The sequence below is a fragment of the Amia ocellicauda genome, chromosome 9 (genome assembly GCF_036373705.1).
Source record: "Amia ocellicauda isolate fAmiCal2 chromosome 9, fAmiCal2.hap1, whole genome shotgun sequence".
Lineage (NCBI taxonomy): Eukaryota > Metazoa > Chordata > Actinopteri > Amiiformes > Amiidae > Amia > Amia ocellicauda.
The window spans coordinates 42,395,738-42,415,838 of NC_089858.1; the positions used below are offsets into that span (position 1 = coordinate 42,395,738).

Genomic DNA, 20,101 nt, shown 5'->3' on the forward strand with positions numbered 1-20,101 from the left:
AGAAGGTGTTCATATGGCGCAGCCTAACTCCATACCGATTGCTTTCAACTCCCACTTGCTTTTGGGGCTGAAATGGTATGTTTTCCATACCAGCTGTAGTAAGTCATAGACCTTTTCCACCATTGGAAGAGACCTCTGAACACCCAACATGGCTAATTCCAGTCTGTTTGGCATACAGTGAAAGGAAAGAATGTGTTCGCCTATTTCTCCCCTTAGGAGTGCACCTACTCCACCTGAGGCATCCATGTTAACGTTAAAATGTGCCTGCAGTATACAATAAAAAAAAAGTTAAGCTCCTTCCATTCTTTCTCGTCATGTAATTCGCATGCACGAGACACCGCCCGTGCTAGCGGTGATTTTTGTGGAGCACTCGTTGCGATTACATGGTCACGCTTTGGAACAAAAGTCACAAAACATTGTCTGTGTGCCTTGGTCGTACCTGAGCCATGTAAACTCTTGAATCCATGACGTTTTGAAATGCCTTTCTGCACTTTTACTTGGGTGTTGTACTCGGGCATCTCCGTCGTTTTCCATCTCACGCATGCTAGCACAACTGGATCCTGCAGGTGTGCCATCAGCATTGGTGCTTGACAGAGATGAGGATTGAGATTTGAAAAAGTCAGATATTTTTCGTTTTGACATGCTTTCTCCGTGCTTTTTTTTTGCTCTTGAACTTCAACTTGGTGAAAGTTTTTTTTTTTTTTTTTTTTTTCTTTACTCAAACTTACAAGACCGACGCCTTGCCACTTGGCCACCATGCCCTCTTCTTCACTCATACTTGCAGGGTCTCATTTTCTCACAGAACACGAAAGTAAAAAGACATTTTACAAGCACATTTTAAAATCATAATGTGTAAATTTATTTTATCGTCAGTGGCGATCTGAGCAAAAATATCAGTTGCAAATAAATATTTTTGGACCGTTTTAGGCGCTATCTGGAGCCCTGTTCATTGTGCATGGGAGGTGGCCCGAGGCTGTAAACTTCTAGTGATTATCTAATGACACAGATGCAGTGGTAAGGCTACTGCCTTTTTTCATGGAGTGGTGAGAGGTCTACGTGAGCTGTGGGTGGAATTTGGCTCTCGTGAGCGTAGAAGACACCTACCACTGCACATTCTTGCTGAGAGGCTAGGTCTAAGTTTGTGTCGGGTTCTTGTGAAGATACTTATACTCACTGGAGATTATGCTCACAGTAAAATTGGGACAAAACCATGCTGCTCTCACATGTGATCCTGAAAAATACCTAGAACATTTAGCAGAGTCCCATGATTTGAATGAGGAGTCATTACAAAAGGTTGAGGGATATCTTGTTTGAGTGTGGACTGGTGCTGTATGCAAAACATCTTCTCTAACATTTGACCAGCTCCAATTTGAAAATGTTATCAAGGGTGCTACACCACTGGCACAACTGCCACCCAGGTCAAGTGTCATTCTAAGTCATAAATTCACAAATTCGCCCATTTTCTCATTGGAAATAGGTACATTTCTAAATATCACTGTCCTGGTCACAAAAGCAAAGTTTGTGGTGAATAATAGCCATTTTCTATACTTTTGAGGCATAAGCAATTAGGAAATAACACTTACCACCCAGGAACAAAAAATGTGTTGCATAGTGTTATTATAGATGATAACTCAACTGTATTATTATCATTTTCTAAACTTCTCTTTTGATGTTCACATTTGGAATAGACCTGGTGAGTTTAAAATGTATATATCCCCGTACTTATTTTACTACTGGTCACGTATGAGGGTAACCATTACTCAGATTCAGTGAATTGCAGCGTCCATATATGTCGTCATTTTCCTGTGAGGGGTGTGCCATGTAAGTGTGGGTGAGTACTTATACTTTTTCAGTTTGGTGAAATGACGGCTGTTTTTTTCCAGGGGGCCCATGTGACAGTCAATGCTCGTGCGGAGGAGGATGTGGAGCCTGAGGTCATCATGCAGAAAGTGGCCAAAGCATCAGGTGCCAACTACAGTTTCCATAAGGAATCTAATCGCTTCCGAGACTCGGGACCACAGGGACCAGTGGTAAGGATCTTGTCACGGTGTCCTAACAAACGCACACCTTCCAAACTTCTTTGTAGGGTGCAGAATAATAATAAAAACAAAAATCACTGTGTATTAGGGCTGCAACAACTAATCGTTAATGTTGACAATTAAAAATAGTTGGCAATGAATTTCATTGTCAATTAGTTGGGTCTACGTGGGGCCCAGCTACAAAAAAAACAAAAAAAACATTAAAAGATAAAGGAGGCTGCAGCTACACGCATGGAAAGTCATGTAAGTGTTCTAAAGTATGGGAGCACTTTGCATTGTGCCCCATTTGCTGAAAATGTGCAAAGCTGAACAAACACGGCACAGGACAGCACCTGAAGAGAAAACCTTGGAGCCAAGATGAGGATGTTGACAGCTCAGTACGGTAAAGGCCATTGCGCACTGGATCTGACGTTATTTGCAGTGCATCACCCGAAAAATTGTCCGTCAAGGACGTTGCACATTAGATCCATTAAAACCGCACAAAGTACATAGCCTTTTCTGCCACTGTTTCTTTACTGCCTCATCTACAATATTAATATTAATGCATTTTATTTATAAAGTGATCTTCTCATACCCAGAGTGCTGCAAGTCAAGCAAGAATAAAAAAGACAGTAAAATAACTCACATATTACTTAATCTTATTATATTGGCAAAATTCCACATCCAGGGTTTGTACAGGTGCTTGAAATCCTTGAAAATGCTTGAATTGTAATGTGGTATTTTCAAGTTTGTGACAGTACTTGAATTTTGTTAATTTACCCGAGTTTGCTTATTACTGTCACAATAAATCGGCAATCTGATTAAATTTAATGGGATATAGTTTGAGAGAGCCAGTTGATTGCTTTATGCTGCGGCCAATGTGACTCCTATTTGATCTGTCGATGTGTTTAGATGTGGCTGTGAGGGTGAGCCGCTAAATGAAGGGAATGAGAAAAAAATCTAAATGTTTGAATTTAACCACCTGAGTTAGGTATTCTAATTTAATTTGCACTTACTGTCACTAAATGTTTTGTCGATTTGCTGCATCATTCAGGCTTCTAAATGTGTTGTATTTGAACAATACCACTTAAAACACATGAAACAGAGTATTCAATTTCTAGCTACCATTTGGGCTGAACTGTAAGTCACACACACACCAAATGGCCCATCCCTAACTCCACAATATCACTCTCTATATAATCTATACGTATCTTAACTTACTGTGTAGCTTATTTAGGTCTATGCAACTGTGTTTAAGGATTTGAACACAATTTTTCTTGTTTTTTGTTTTTGTTTTAGGATTATACTTGCATTTTAATGGCGTTCTGGTTACACCACGGACCGCCTCTGTCGTCTGCTGCAAGTGGTACATTAATTGTTTCCAGTACATTTCTATATAAAATACTACCAGATACCAAGCATATGCCTTGAGTGGAATTGTACTGCATCAAAGCAATTTGCTCATTTCTGATTATTTACTGTTAATTAAAAAACAAAAAAGATCTATTTAGTGACTCACTCTCTGTTAAATACAGATTTTTTTTTTTTTTTTTTTAAAGTACATCTTTGTTGCTGAGACTGTCTTTAGATATCATCCCATATGAAATCTCACAGTATATCATTCCGAGTAACAATATCAGTCCGCTAGGACAACACATTTTCCTTGTAAAAATACATAACTCAGTGTCCTTGAGTTAAGGATATAACAATCGTATAAAGCATTTTCAGACATTTCCCAGCATTCTTCACTATTCAGCGTTATGTTTTGGGTGACTAACTTCAAAAAATGTGCCAATAGAAAGCCCAAATTTGTGAGATTAATTGTGATTTTATTAATTTATTTATTTTTCTGGACTGAATGTTTGTTGAGATCAAACTATGAATACTTACCCTCTGAGCTGTCACTGTCCAACTAGTTGGAACCTGTTTGGCATTTCTACCTCTTGGGTTGTCTCTTCTAAGCTGTGTGCATGCCCTTTTCTGTGGTTAAGACCTACTGTAACACAGCAGTTCTCTGCACTTTCCTGCTCTTAGGGCTCTAATGAGCTGATTGACCAATTCATCCATATCACTAATACAGTGCAGATTAGCAAACTGAGCCTCAAGATCATGGACTTTGGTCTCTAGGACCTCAACATGCTGACAACGTTCACAGATTAAATCTTCCTCGAATAATTAGGAATAAGATTAAGGCAAAACTAAAAACAAGAATTGGAATGCTAAGAAACACAACAAAATAGCTTTCTCTCTCACTTGTTCATTGACTTTGGCAACTGCTAAACAATTCTGTTTCGGGTAACAGGAATGTTTCCGTGTAAATTAGGCGGAGTTCACCATCTTATTTAAATGGAGGATCTTTAGCACCCCCTGCTGAAAGGTCATAGTGACTGTCACAGTGAACTCGCACTGTGAGCTAATGAGGTTAGTTCAGTTTGATGTCTGCTCTGGTGAGCTCACAGCATGATCTACATGTGAGATTATTGTAACCTTGTCTTTAGCTGACACCTTCACTGGGCTAGTATTGGATATAATTTGAATGTCCTTAGATTTGACCTTTGACCTCTTGTCCACTTTTCGCTCTATAACAATTCACAGAGAGGAGAGGCCCACGGTCTATATATAATGCATATAGGAAACCATGTATGGGCTTTCAACATATGATCCTGAATTTCACCTTTGACATTTCCTTCAAGGTCAAATTTTACTATGTTCTCCTGTTGTCATTGTTTGAAAGTGTTTGCTTATGAGTGTTTGTAAGTATGTATTTTTCTGCACTGGCTTTTGCTTATAGTCTCAAAGTAGTTACACTTTTAAAATGATCTGAGTAATTCTAATATGTATTTTGTTACATAATAAGTATCCCATATGAATATTTGCAAATATTTGATTGATTAATATAGGCAGAGTGGGCTTTATCTATGAGTACTGTACCAAAGCAGAGTAATGCTTGATAGATTTTTCAGAGATACTATTGAGATGACAAACTTGTCATTTTGCCATAATCAATTACTTCCGGGTTTTGTTTTCTCAAGAATTTATAGCTACAAGGATATAGCACATAAAACACAATCAACTAATAGATTGGTAGAACAAAATATAAATTTTTACATCAGACGACTCAATTACAGTTACACAGATCTTACTTTTTCTTCATGTAGCCTAGTATTTAAGGCCAAGGATTTAAATGTTAAATATCAGTTCACCCCATAATCCTCTAATTCGCAAGCAATTTAAAGTACTATCCGAAACCAAAAATACATAATACCTCTTACCCTATTTATAATAAACACAGATGTATTACCATATTTACATTAATTGTGATGCCCCCATCACAATATGTAATGTTGAAAGTGTGCATATATGCGTGTAACTGGTTATAAATCTTTTTTTCCCCCCAGGGATCGGTGTATCAGAAGACCAATGCAATGTCTGAAATTAAAAGGACCAACAAGGATAATTTCTGGGCCCAGGCTGAGGTAGGAGCTGGTCTCCTTAACTCTGATTCATGTTATTTCTGACATTAATCTTGCAATTTAGTTTTAGATTTACTTTAATTTTTATTTTACAAAGTATAGATATATTGAGCTGTGAGTATTTACATTGTGAGTGTGCATATTCTGTAGTTTTCTGTATTTCTTGGTTCCAATGTAAATTGAAACAGGCTTGAGGTTAGTGATGTGTAATATTCACTCCTGTATGTATGCTTTGTAATGTTAAATATACAATTTTTAAATGATTTCAAAAGTAGAAGTTTCAAAAGAAAGTAACAATCTCAAGTTTTTTCCACATGTACTGTTTCAAGTTTGGGTGATTTCTCAGTCTTACCATTAGGGTGTGGTCAAAGCTCCTGATTAGACTAATAACAAAATGTGTCCCACTGTTCAATTTAAATTTGAGCATGCATGAGTTAATGCTAGTCATTTCAAACAATATACTAATTTTCTTTTACACATGCAAAATTTCTCAATTTGTGCTTTACAGTTAGGGTCAAATAAACTTACTGCCTTAGCTAGTAATTGTCCCCCTTTTTATTATATCGATATTATTATTATTATTATTATTATTATTATTATTATTATTATTATTAACTTGGCATCTTTTTTCCCTATATTTTTATAAAGGTTTTACTACACGGTTGGTCCAGCTTGTGTTGGTGCTTAATATGTAATTGTTTTGTTTTGTCTAAGATTCAAAGATAAATTGCAAAAATTATCATGTCAGTTGTTTGTGCTACAGTATTATTTATTTAACAAATGAAAGAGAGCTTAAAATTAATGTTCATGATGGTTGAAAGCATTTATTTTTAATAAAGGCAGTAAAAAGTTTTTTCCAATCGGTACCTTTACTTTTGCTTATTAATACATCATTTGGTAATGCACCTAACCTAGTTAAAATAAGTGTAGATGCTTATAAATGCACCTTCTAACAATGACTTCTGCATTAAAATCTGTGTGATTTTTTATAATTTAATGTTCAATTGTGCTATACCTCATAAATCTGCCTATGCTGTTGCTTGTTGTTTTGAGGATTGTGTCCATGTGTATACGGGGGCCAGTTGCATAAAACTATATTAGACTAGTCTAAACCATTTGACTAGTCTTAATTTGACTATTAGAATAGTCTAATGCAAGTTAGTCAGCTGCATAAAAATTAAGACTTAGCCTGAAAAGTTAACCTCACCCCCAGGCTAACTCAGTTTTTTTCCATGGAAACTGCTTGCCAGAGACTACAATGAGTGATTGACTAAGTAAGACCAGTCAAAGGAGTGTTTAGCGTTAGTATGACTTACAAGTCTGTTTATGCAACCGGCCCCGGGCGTTAACTTTGCTCCTGAATGGTCAGTTTCCTCTGAATCACATGATGGGAAAAAATTATACAATGTATATAACTTCACAAAGCTACATCTGATATGGAAGCTTGCACTGACTTATACTTATGTTGCTTGTGCTCAATGTGGATGTAGCCATAGTGTACTGAACCGGGTTATGTAAATTGAGGAAAGTGTCCTTTTCAGAAAAAATACGTTTCTTGTGCATTTTCAAACCATTCAACTCATTTTGTTCATCAGAAAGATGAAGAGAAGCGGCGGCAGGAAGAGCGTCTAAAGGTGGAGGAGGAGAGGCAGCGTTTGGATCAAGAGAGGAAGGCAAGAGAATCTCTGGAGGCAACAGAAAGAGAGAAGCGAGACAAGGAAAGGGCTAGCCAGATTGATCAGCAGAAGTAAGAGAACTCTTGTTTGCCCTAGCAGATAAACAGATCATTTTGATTTGGTTATCTTCTGAAGTGATGCCTTGGTTGTTTTCTTGAACTGCATAGTGAGAAGTGGAGCTCTGACACTAACATCTGGAGGGTGCAGTCTTGCCGTACTTGCATTCAAATGCTACACTCACCTTGTGTTCCGCTTTTAGTCGGCAATTGTAAAAGATCGCAGGCCTCTACACCTGGCAATGCAACAGAACGCAGCTGTAACTTGCGCCAGGTGGAACCAAGTGTACGCCTCATTAATACAGCTAATTTGCAATTAACCACCCTATTTAAATGAGGCGTGCGCTCAGGTTTGCAGTGGATGGAAGTGAAGATGGAACACCACCCAGCAAATTGTGCATGTTTTCTTGTATTGGAGATATTGGGTAGTAACTTTAATCACTGTCTCTGGGTGAGAGTAATGTGTGAATGAATAGGGCTTTCTATTTATTTTCAAGACCAATGCAACTAACATATACAGATCTACTTTCAGCAATCGTTTGCAAGCCCTAAATGTGTAAATTAATGTAAGTACAGTTCATGTTCATTTAATGCACACTATCAAGGGTTAACACTTTATTTATGAATCATCTGGATATGAGAATGTTTTGAGTTAAGAATGTGAATAACACTGCTGTTAATGTATGTGTTCTGATATGCATCATTGTTTAGTAAAACGAGAATACGTGATATAATCCAGGGTAGTTTGTGAGAATATTTGTAATGATACATTGATGGTCACATTATTTACACATTTAAGGAGTAATCCAGTTTGTGATTTCTGAATGCAGCCTCATTGATGTTTGGTCATGTTATTGGAAAATTAATCCTGTCTATACATCCCATGACCTTTTGGGATTCCAGACGAGATGTAAAACTCACGTTTGGTCTTTACTTGATCTCTTTCTGAAATCAGAAAGCGAATGTAGTGTGTCATGCTGAAACAAGTGACGAACTACATTCAGAATTTGTTAATCAAAGCATCCGTGACTTCCGCAATACATTTTGATAATCAGGACTGTGAAATACCTTGTCGGTCACCGTTCGATTTAGAGGTCTGTGACAGCTCGTAGGCAAAAAAAATGTGTTAATAGTCAATACAGGAATTGCATGATTCCTTCTGGTGGGTGATTTCTAGATCACTGTGCACAATGTCACATATATCTAAAATGGTCTGTTTGTTGAATCGGTATTTTCGTAATATTTGCTGCTCAGTAGCATCCATAATGTTTTCAGTATATAGTCTGTCAACTTTGCCACCAGAGCACCTGGAAAGCCATTTTTTGCAGGAACAAATTAGATATAAAGAATAGCAGCTTGGACTTGCACCACATATTACCTTGACTTAGTTCAACCAGGCTGTGAGGGATGATACGTTGTGCTTAAAATTTGAAACTACCAACGTAAGTTACCTGTGCTTCTCATTAACAACATGTTTTATTCAACAGTTTGCTTAGGCAATGTACAAATTGACACAGAGAACTTAGTGGAGCACAAATGCAGTTACACACACACAACGAGACTTGCACCTTTTTAAAATCCACCTGCTAGTATCTTACGTTTTTTCCATTTGTAAAATATTTATTTTATAAACCACGACTTTTTCACAGACTCAATACTTTACTTCACATTTAAGACTGAACAAAATGTATAAAATACAACATACTTTACAATATAAAATATGGATACACTAAGAATAAAATCAAAAGATTAAATTAAATCCATGCATAAATGGTCAGCATTTGAATTTGAGGGCCATCACTACAGAATGCTCTATCATCCATAGACTGGCATCCATATCTCCACATCTAAGTCCATTTAAGTGCTGCTCCTCATGGAGCTACTGGCAATATTTCTGTAAGTATTTTTCCAACAGAGTACTATTGAACTCTGCTTGACAGGAAGAACCAGCAGAAGCAGGATACTCAGGACAGAGACCAGGAGAAACAGCAGTGGGTGAGTGACTGAATTTTCAAATTATTGCTTTACAATCAAGACACAGTACAAGTATTGGCATATTTGTGCCTGATGTACACCACTTTGTAAAATCCCTACATTTTTCATTTTCTACTCTGATATATCAATAAGCTAAATCTGTATGAGGGGCTGTACAAGCCATTATTCATTCTGGGCTTCTCACATACATACATTCTCCTTTCACATACATATATTGTCACTCGCACATACATACATTCTCCTCTCACATACATATATTTTCACTCACATTCATACTTTTGCTCTCATGCACATGCAGTCAATGTATACATGTAATATTATATATAATATATGGATGTAAGAAGAAAATATATGTATGTGAGAGGAGAATGTATACATGTGTGAGAGAGTATAGTGGAAACGGAAGGCAGGTCATTTATCGCGCTGTGATTGGCTGAGAAGCTTGTACTGGGTCATGTTCAGGTCACAGTCAGCGTGGACAGTTAAAATTAGCGAGCACAGAAATGCAACTTGTATGTGCAAAACTATACTTATGGTTTTTATTTTATGCTTACAATTAAATTCAGTGCTTGTTCAATCGCTGTTCTTTTTGACTGTTTTCACATGGACTCAAACATAGCGTGTAGATCAGGCATCCTAGATGATCACCACACTATCGATCTCCATTCTCATCACACATGGCTGGCCACACGGCAGCACAGGCAGGTTGTGGGTTCTAATCTCGGGTGGGATAATGCTGTTGTACCCTCGAGCAAGGTACTTCACTTAGATTGCTCCAGTAAAATGCCCAGCTGTATAAATGGGTACAAATGTAAGTCGCCCTGGATAAGAGCGTCAGCTAAATGACAAATGTAATGTAAAAAGCTGAACTGTCTTGTCTTTTCTAAGCCCTATATTATTGTAGCCAAGCTGCATTGTGCTTAATGTGGTTTACTGTACTTAAAACTTAACCATTGATATCCAGATTTAATAAATGACAAGACTGACGTGAAGTTGATATTGACTGTGTTAAGTTAAACGCCTCTTCATTTGTATAGGACTGGTAGGTGCGGGTCTTGTCGTTAGTAAAGCCAGGATCTAAGTGCTTCACTTAATAACCAATAACCACATATAAGCTTTCAATATGAAGCACAATTCACACTTCGCTACAACAAGGCTTAACAAGTTACTTTTGCTTTTAATATCAATTTGAACATTACATATTGTGTCTATCAGCCTGGGTGGTGCCAGTCTAGTTAATTATAAAGTTTGAATATAAATGGTTACATTTTAAAGTGCATTAAAACACGCGAGTTACGTCTGGCTAGGGCTAACACGACACTTTAAACATTCAATCCTTTGTGTAACAGTTTGGAAAGTGTTAGTCTTGGCATAAACCACGTTAAGCTTTTGTAGACTCTGCCTCTGCTGCCTTGTGGTCAGCCATGTGTGATGAGAATGGAGATCAATCGTGCAAATTGAATTGTAAAATAAAAACTAAGTGTAGTTTTGCACGTACAAGTTGTATTTCTGTGCTCGCTAATTTTAACCGTCCACACTGAGCGTCACCTGAACATGACCCAGTAAAAGTTTCTCAGCCAATCACAGTGCGCTAAATGACCTGCCTTACGTTTCCACTATACTCCTTCCATTTCCACTGTACTCTCTCGCACATGCATACATTCTCCTCTCACATACATATATTTTCTTCTTACATCCATATATTATATATAATATTACATGTATACATTGACTGCATGTGCATGAGAGCAAAAGTATGAATGTGTGTGAAAATGTATGTATGTGAAAGGAGAATGAATGATGGCTTGTACGGCCCCTCATATGAAAGTACAAAAGCCAACAAAATAGCTCTCGCCTGTCAAGTGTCTGTCTTCGGCAAGGCGCTTAAGTACCTTTTTTACTTTAGCTAACTGTCACCAATTGACACCTAAATGACTCCACCTCCAAATTCCTCGACTAGATCACCTGTCCTTCAATCTATGTACTTTAACCAACACAGCAGCTGTACGGAATTAACTACAATTAAGGCAAACTAAAACAAGATTAGGAATGCTATGACTCTATGAAAGTAGAAACACAATATAATAGCTCTCTTCCTCACCTGTCCTCTAACTGTCTTTGGCAACTTGTGTAACCAATTCTGTTGGTTGCTTATTCCTTATTTTTACTCATTTCCGATTCATGGTTATTGAAAAAGTAATGGTTACTAATTCCTCATTTCAATTTTTTTGTTAAATAATTAATGATTATTCCTTTTTTGTTGTTTTTAAATAATGATTACTAATGTTTGGTAACACTTTACAATTAGCACCCCTTATCACACATTAGCTTATAATGTTAGTTAACATGAACAAGCCAGTAACCAATGCATCAACAAGTTATGAAAAGCAATTTGTCAGTGGGTAACTAATGAATGAACTCCTGCATGAATTTATGTATTGGTTTGTCTTCATATCTGGATATTTGGACGCAGTAACTAACATGAACACATTACTTTGTTAAACATATTTAGATTTTTGTTAATCCTAAGAGTTGTTAAAGTAGTCACCAGATTTTCCAAGATGAATGTAATGATCTTATGAAATAACATTTTATATAGGAAAATATTGTTATTTTTACTAAACATGATCAGTGCTTATTCATGTTAACTAATTAATCAGCAAATGGTTTATTAGATGTTTATTAGGACCTTTGTGCATCATGGTTAATGAGCAATGATTTAGCAGGATTTAACAGGAATTATTATATTCTCACAACAAAGTAGTAGTAGTAAGTGTTGAGATGAATGAACAGGGCTTTAATGGAGGTATGACTTAACTTGCTGCCATCTTCCTCTGCAAAACAGGTTGAGAATGGTGGGTACCATCCGGGGACATCTGTGTGTGTTGTGTGCTTTAAATTTATGATTTATGCCTTATTAATGGATTAAGAGTTATCGCACATTACGGTAAGCTAATTTGTGAATTAATTAACCCTTTTGGAAGTGCCTGATGTAGTGGAAACTGTTCATGACTTATCAGTGCATTACTAGTGCTCCTTATGCATTAGTTAACATCAATAGGGTCATCTTAAGACATTTTGGTGTACCTGTGGTAAAGTGGAAACTGCATTTGGAAACCATTGGTTTGGAATGGAAAGTGTTCTTTGTTTTAATTTTTAATTTTTAATTTAACTGCACTGGTATAAATAACACAACCGAGTCTCACAATGTCAATAGGCTAACGTTTAGGCACTGCGCTGTTTTCTGCTAGAAACGCGTCACCTGGACACTGTTCCTACCACTGAGAAGGAATACATGCACTAATAGAAAGCTACATAAACCTTCCGAACCCAATAATAATAAAAATGCTATTTCTTCAATAATAATGTCAGACAGGCAATGTAATAGTCATAACAACAGAACAGAGAATACAAGCCATTTCACTCAAAGTTTTTAGTAGACTTTTAGTTATACTGATGTGTAGCGCATAACACATTTGAATGAGAAATACCCGATAATAAGTCTGTCACAGAATGACAATGGGTCAGCTGGGGTTCAAGTTGATAGATGTTTTTATTGGAAATCTTTTGTTTTGCAGTAAAATAAAATGATGTATCCCCTCACAGAGGAGTCTTCAAACGCTGTGAAGGGTTTAGAAACCGCAAAGTAAAATAAACTTCAAAAAGAAACAAAAAAACGCAGGGGTTCTTGATTCACGGCTTCTTGCAAACGGAGCTCTTCTGTACACACCAAGGGCCAGCGCTTGCGTTCTGTGTCAGTCTACTAAAGAAAAGGAGAGAAGTGTTTAATAAGGTGAGGAACAGCTGTGGTGTGGTGCTGATTGTGACTGCCCTCACCGCTTCAGTTGCATCCAGTTAGGAGGATGACCAGCTGATGGAGGGGCAATCCCATCCCCACTTACAGCCATGTCACAGAGTCAAATAGATTTGATTGGTAATTGTGATGTATTGGCTATTACTTATTTGCTGCTCATGTATGGTTTACTATGAATCCACAAATTCATGAAGAATCTAATTAATTTGAAATAGCTTAATGACAAACTCAAATTAAGCTATATTAACAACAGTTCAAACTTGTTGTAATGGTAGACAGCATTCTTGGAGACTATTGGAAATTTTTTGATGGTCACAACATCCATATATTATAACTTGTGTGCAAGACTTTTGCAAGTCATTGTATATAGAAAAAGCCTCACTTATTGCTTTTCCATTGAGAAATGTTAGTGTCTGTTGCAGCTTTAGATAAGTAGTGTAAATGTTATTTACAGTGTACAATTATACTTCTGTTAACATCTTTATGGGCCTTTTACCACCTTATCAAATTATCTGACATCCGCACATTTAATGTTCTTTATGAAGAAACATCCAGTGCAAGCTCTAAAACATACATTTTCTTAAATACTGATATTAAAATACTGCTTTATAAAACACTGCTTACACAATTACTAGATCCTAATTTGAAATTAATAGGGAATTACAGTAATTGGACTCGCTAATATGCTGTTCAGAAAAAACATAATTAAAACCAGCAAAATATCACATTCTAATAAAGAGGAAATAACCTGTTTTCTGAGACGGTCTTGTTTCTATGGGTAAATACTGAATATTTATGGTGCATTTGCTAGGAAGACCAGGAGAGGGAGCACCAGGCTGTCCAGAGGAAGGGCTTCAAACGCAGTGAATCAGTGGAGAAAGCCAATGTGAGTAGAATTAATTGAAAAAGTGTGCACTGAAAAAACCCTCTTGCCTATTGATTTTAAAATGTTGTGACCACACAGTAGCCATAGTTAAATCTATTAACTATGGCCAACACATTTGTCATGCAGCAGGAACAAAAATACTGGAGCACAGCTGTCAAGAAATTCTTCAAACTGAGTGCTTACCTAATTTCTTAAGTATGGGCTCAAAGTAGCGCCATAAGTAACACATTAAAAAAAATATATATATTGTAAAAGCACAAAAAAAAAACTTGATTTTGAGATTAAAAAAAAAAAAAATCGAAAGCAAAATGTATAGAATTGTAAACATTTTTTTTTTTTATATCGAAACCAAAAAATAAATAAACTTGAATGCAAATAATGTAAAATCGAGAGCAAAACTCGCCTGCAGTCCCTGTTTTTGCTCGCGATGCTGCAATCTTTGCTTTCGCCATCAGTTTCTGTGGTTTTGATATTTTTTTTTCGTTTACAAGTTTTGGCACTGTTTTGGCGTGAGGGCGGGACTTATAGGGAGATGTGGAAACTTGGGTCTCCATTTGGTCCAGTAGGTTTGAGTGATGGTTCTTCCTAACCCAATCAGTGATGAGGCTGGGCTGGTCTCACAGTCACCACTATGGAACACATCCGACTTCACCACTGATTGGACCCATAGACTGAGTGGGTGCAACTATATGGCTTCGGAATTGAATTATAAACAAAGCATGCTTTTAATAAAAGTTGTGGACAATCGCTTTCTACATATTTATTTTTTGTGTTTATTTTATACAGTCTTTATTCACATCTTTATCAATGGAGCCAGTAGGTGACTGTGCATGCATATATATATATATATATATATATATATATATATATATATATAAAAAAAAATGTGTGTGCATGCGTGTGTGTGTTTCTTACCTAAACATAAACTGGGACATCACATGCTCTTAATGAATACGATGCCCCTCCATGTGCCTCTTGCTAAATGATGTGAGCTCCATCAGTCTGGCGCTGTGTTATCTGAGCAGCTGAATTAAAGTGCTCTGCAGGTTACATTAATACGAACATGATATTAAACATGTTACTGTGCACGTAGCCGGTGAATCCTGTGTTTTGTTTCAGTGCTGTATGTATGGGCTCAAATGGCGTTGGGATCCAGTTTTTTCTAAAAAAAAAAAAAAAAAAAAAAAAATGGTTTATTATATATATTATATTATATTATACTATATATATATATATATATATATATATAATTTTTTTTTTTTTATGCGTTAATTATGGTGCTAATTTGAGCCCATAATTAAGCCCATGACTTCATTAACTTACAATGTGTTACAGATAAATGTTCAACTGTTTGAAACTGAATTTATGATCACTCCGATTAGGCAAATCATTATTTCAGTATAGCCTTGGGAGGGTAGTTTCACAATGACATACAGCCAGTGTATGTCCCACCAGCGAAGACTTATTGTAATTCAACTAACTACAAGTATTTTAAATGAGATTACACAAATCCTGTAGTGTATAGTGGCTTTTATACATAACATTTTTGATGTCTTTCTGCTTACATGAAAAGAGGGACCTAAAGAGGAGCTAGCAGGGTTCCTAAGATTCGTTTTATGCATCTTTTCATAAAAAGTGTTGCTATAGTATGTATGTTTGATGTATACCACTCTTCCAGATCAGTTCTATCATATAAGCAAGTTTTAAACAATCTAAAACTTAACAAATAATGGATTTGAAAAGCCAGCATGTATACTCCTTCAGGGTTTCAGGCTAGGTTGTATCGGAACTACAAATTTCTCTTCGCAGTAGGAACTCAAGTCAACCGAGTGTTAGCGTTTCCTGCTCCATATTCTTACTCCTTGATAATTATAGTTTTCATAGGCAACATGATGTTTTGCCGTGTCCATGGCTACAGGAAAAACTGTGAAGATGGAGTTATTATTTTTATCTTTACAACAGAGGAGATTAATGCGCAGTGGAGGTTGTTTTCAAGTTATCATATAAGCAGCTTATAACACTTTAAAATATAAAACCCCCAAAATGTTTGTGGATGTCTAACGCAGGCATGTGTGTTGGTTCAGGATGTTCAAGTCATAATTTCTTGGATAGAGGAAACTCAGTTTAAAACACTACAGAAATACCTGCTCCAACTTGGGTTATTATGTTCCCTGGTGCTTTACTGTTAACGTCTTAAATAGTAATATTTTACATTTTAATTTTCCTTCAAAATGTACAATCTGTTAAACTATGTAAAAATATTTTAATGTAAATATTAAAAGACTTGCCATTAAAAAAGCCTAATGTCCCAAAATAATTTTAGCTTTAAACATGTTTTGTTTAGTAATATCTTTACATAGTTTACAACTGACAGTAGTGGCTCAGAATTTCTTTTAATATTCATTCCGTTTCCCCAACATGTCATATGAATTAGATTTGTCATTGCGATGTTCCTGGCCATTTTATATAGCAAAATGTTTTAGTTTTTTTTCTTTCACATTTCTTTGTTTTTGGCTTACGAACATTAGCAAAATATCTTGTGGTCCGTCCTCCGAAGTCTGTCTGTGCGTCCAGATCTTTGCCACAGTTCTGGTGTGAATTGGTCTGGTGCCTGAGAAAAGTGGAGGATGAAATTCATGCCAAATGTTTTGGAAAACAAGTGTCTTGGAAGGGATGGCTCCAGTAAAAGTTATGGCTAAGTGTGGCTAATACCACAATTTCCTGTTGGACCTGTTGTTGATTTGGCTTTTCTATGCTTTCGAACATAACAAATAATTCTATTTAATGTAACATTTTAAAAAATTACACCTGTAAACTGAGCATGAATTATACCTACCCATAGTTCTTTTCAGCACTGTTTTATATCAGTGTATGAGCCCTTTGTTTCAATGGCCTTACCTGAGGACTGAGACTGTTTGCAGTAATGGCAAATGTGCCATAAATGTGCATTATATAGTGGCTATAAGTGCTATACATCTTACTTATACTATAGCGACATTATACCACACTAGTTCCCCTGTTAGTCTTTTTATATAATCAGGTTTATTTATGTATATTATTCATGTGTAAAACCCACATTAAGCAAAGTTACATGTTTGATCTTACTGGCTGTATAAGATAAGACCCTGCCCCCCCCATGATGTACAACAAATCTGAATTGTTTTTATCCTGCTAAGCTAAGTGACACAGTTTCAAGCTGCATTTATTGGGAAAAGTGGTTTTAATCAGAATTAACCTTGGATTATTTTATGAATGTATAACCCAGTGGGTTGTTGTAGCTCAGTTCCCCCTTAATTTACCCCTCAAGGTTTCCTGGCATGTTGAGCCCACATTTTAAGCTACTGTCTGTAAAAAAAAATAAAAAAATAAAAATCTATGTACTAATTGAGTACTATGTTTGGAACAGAAACTGGGAGACTTCAGAGATCTGAGTTTGACTCCCTTGATCTGGTGAATTTGATTATTGGAAATAACCTGGAATTGTTATGAGATTATAGCCCTGGCCTCCTTCTACTCTGAAAACAGACCTGTTTTCCTTTGCAGGAAGCTGCTTCTGTCATCTCCCAGCGCTCAGTGAACCCTAGGGACATATTCAAGCAGAGAGAGCGAGGTACGCCTAAGGACAACAGAGACGTGGCTGTCAACTCACAGCCAGGTAAGAGGTCAAGCGTTTGCCCATGTTCATGAAACTATATCCTATTTACACATGGTGTGGTCACTCAAAATGTGTGTGTAAATGTATTTATATATATATTACACTCATACACACACACAGACGGGTGATAAATTAATAATTAATGGATAAACCTGAATAAATGAGTGGAGGAACATAACGAAAGCAGATGCCTCCAATCAGGTGTACTGCATGATACAATTAAGCTATTAACATCCTATCATTCTCTGTTGCATGTATAAAAATGCAGAGCAGGTCCAGTTGACTTGATTTTGGATCAAGATGGCAGTGCATAAATCCCTCATTACAAAGACAAATGCACATTTGAGAGTTCAGTGGTGCAAAAACCATGGGCACTGGTCTAAAGAGATGTTGAAAAAAGTGATATGGTCAGATGAGTCATCCTTCACCATATTCTCGACAGGTGGGCAAGTGCATGTGTGGCAACGCCAAGAGAACGTTACAGGCCTGACTGCTTGACCCCTACAATGAGGAGGTCCGGAGGCTCTGTTATGCTGTGGGGGGCATTTTACTGGCATGGTTTGGGTCCCTTTGTCCCCTTAAGGCCGATTTTATACTTCTGCGTAGGCATGCGTATGCGTCTCTGTGTAGCGATGCAGAGCAGGGGTTTCTGGGTAAGCACAGCCTGCAGCGGCCTGCCAACGCGCACTCCTACGTGATCTCAACAGCGCATCTGTGCGTCAGGCCAGCGCTGAAGTAGATGGATTATGTACTGGTTGATGTATAGGAAACGGAGGGTGTCGATTAGAGGAGTTGCTTCCAACTGCAGTGAGGTTGTTATTGGAGTTCCACAGGGATCAGTACTAGGGCCTTTGCTTTTTCTAATCTATATTAATGTTCTAATCTATGTTAATCTGGACTCTAGGATAGTTAGCAAACTTGTCAAATTTGCAGATGATACTAAAATAAGTGGCTCAGCAGATACAATCTTGGCAGCACAGGCTATTCAAACGGACTTAGATAATTGGTTGTGGGCCGACATCTGGCAGATGAAATTCAATGTGAACAAGTGCAAGGTAACACATGCAGGTAACAAAAATGTCCACTATAATTACACTATGGCAGGTACAGATCTAGATGAAGTAACACATGAGAAAGACCTAGGAGTCTATGTGGACTCCTCACTTTCTCCATCCAAACAGTGTGTGGAAGCAATAAAAAAGGCAAACGGAATGCTAGGGTATATTGTCAAAAGTGTAGAATTTAAAACAAGGGAAGTAATGTTAAGACTGTACAATGCGATAGTTAGACCTCATCTGGAATACTGTGTGCAGTTCTGGGCACCACACTTCAAGAAAGATATCGCTGCTCTAGAGGCAGTTCAGAGGAGAGCAACCAGACTTATTCCAGGTCTGAAGGGAATGTCCTACTCGGAGAGACTGAGGGAACTGAACCTTTTCACCCTGGAACAGAGGAGACTACGTGGGGACTTGATCCAAGTCTTCAAAATCATGAAAGGCATCGACCACATCAAACCAGAGGAGCTTTTCCAGATCAGCAGGGACACACGCACCCGGTGACACAAATGGAAATTGGGCTTCAAGTCATTCAAGACAGAAAACAGGAGACACTTCTTTACACAGAGTTGTCACAATCTGGAACAAACTCCCCAGCGATGTGGTTGAAGCTGACAATTTGGGAACATTCAAAAATAGACTGGATAGGATCCTTGGATGACTTAGTTATTAATGAACACCAAACGAGCACGATGGGTCGAATGGCCTGCTCTCATCTGTAAACTTTCTTATGTTTCTTAAGTGTTTCTGAAATAAACAAATACCAGATAAATGGAACAATGCAACTGCCATTCTCCTGCACAAGAATGGAGACGGAGAAGATCTGAAGAACTATTGCGTACTTCCCATCTTAAAGTATTTACAAAGATATTAACGCATCGCCTTCAAGACACACTGGACGTTGCTCACCCAATCAAACAAACAGGATTCAGAAGAGAATATAACACAATAGATCATATACAAGTTGTCAGAAGTATTGGAAACATGCAAAGAATATAAGCTTCCTCTGTGCCTGGGTTTTGGTAAATATGAGAGAACATTTGTTTATTTTGTTTGTTTATTGAGGAATTTGCTCACCAGAATGGAAATGTTTTGAAAAAACAAATCATTTTAAGTAATTTAGTGATCCTGTCAAATATTATATTGATAACTTTATATCAAATCCAGAAAAGGTATATTCCATTATTTTATCAACACTTAAATTAACTGAATGGTATAGTTAATGAAACCCATTATACAATGATTCAAATAACAAGGTCCATTATAGGACTGTCAAAAATGTTTCTAAGCTTTCTGAACATAAAGAAGTTAAAATGAACCTGTAGGCCATGGGGACTGAAGTATTTTAAATGCCAAATTGAACATTTGATAATCCAGTATAATAAATACATAAATAAATGCTTTCAATATATTAATGTACAGTTCTGTATTTTAGGGATGCACCGATAAGACATTTATTGGCCGATGCTGATG

At 36.9% G+C, this 20,101-nt stretch overlaps 1 protein-coding gene across 5 annotated transcripts in view; it reads left to right on the forward strand.

Annotated features, from left to right (window-relative positions):
- The window catches only part of LOC136759487 (drebrin-like protein B), an 80,920-nt gene that overhangs the window by 31,006 nt on the left and 29,813 nt on the right, over nucleotides 1-20,101 (forward strand). For 3 of the 5 annotated variants that reach the window (XM_066714531.1, XM_066714533.1, XM_066714534.1), the window contains exons 5-10: nucleotides 1,884-2,030; nucleotides 5,417-5,494; nucleotides 7,087-7,238; nucleotides 9,164-9,218; nucleotides 13,844-13,918; nucleotides 17,462-17,573. In XM_066714531.1, the coding sequence (XP_066570628.1) occupies nucleotides 1,884-2,030; nucleotides 5,417-5,494; nucleotides 7,087-7,238; nucleotides 9,164-9,218; nucleotides 13,844-13,918; nucleotides 17,462-17,573 (619 nt within the window). The remainder of the gene's footprint in view (nucleotides 1-1,883; nucleotides 2,031-5,416; nucleotides 5,495-7,086; nucleotides 7,239-9,163; nucleotides 9,219-13,843; nucleotides 13,919-17,461; nucleotides 17,574-20,101) is intronic. The other 2 variants (XM_066714532.1, XM_066714535.1) reach the window with 1 other exon arrangement.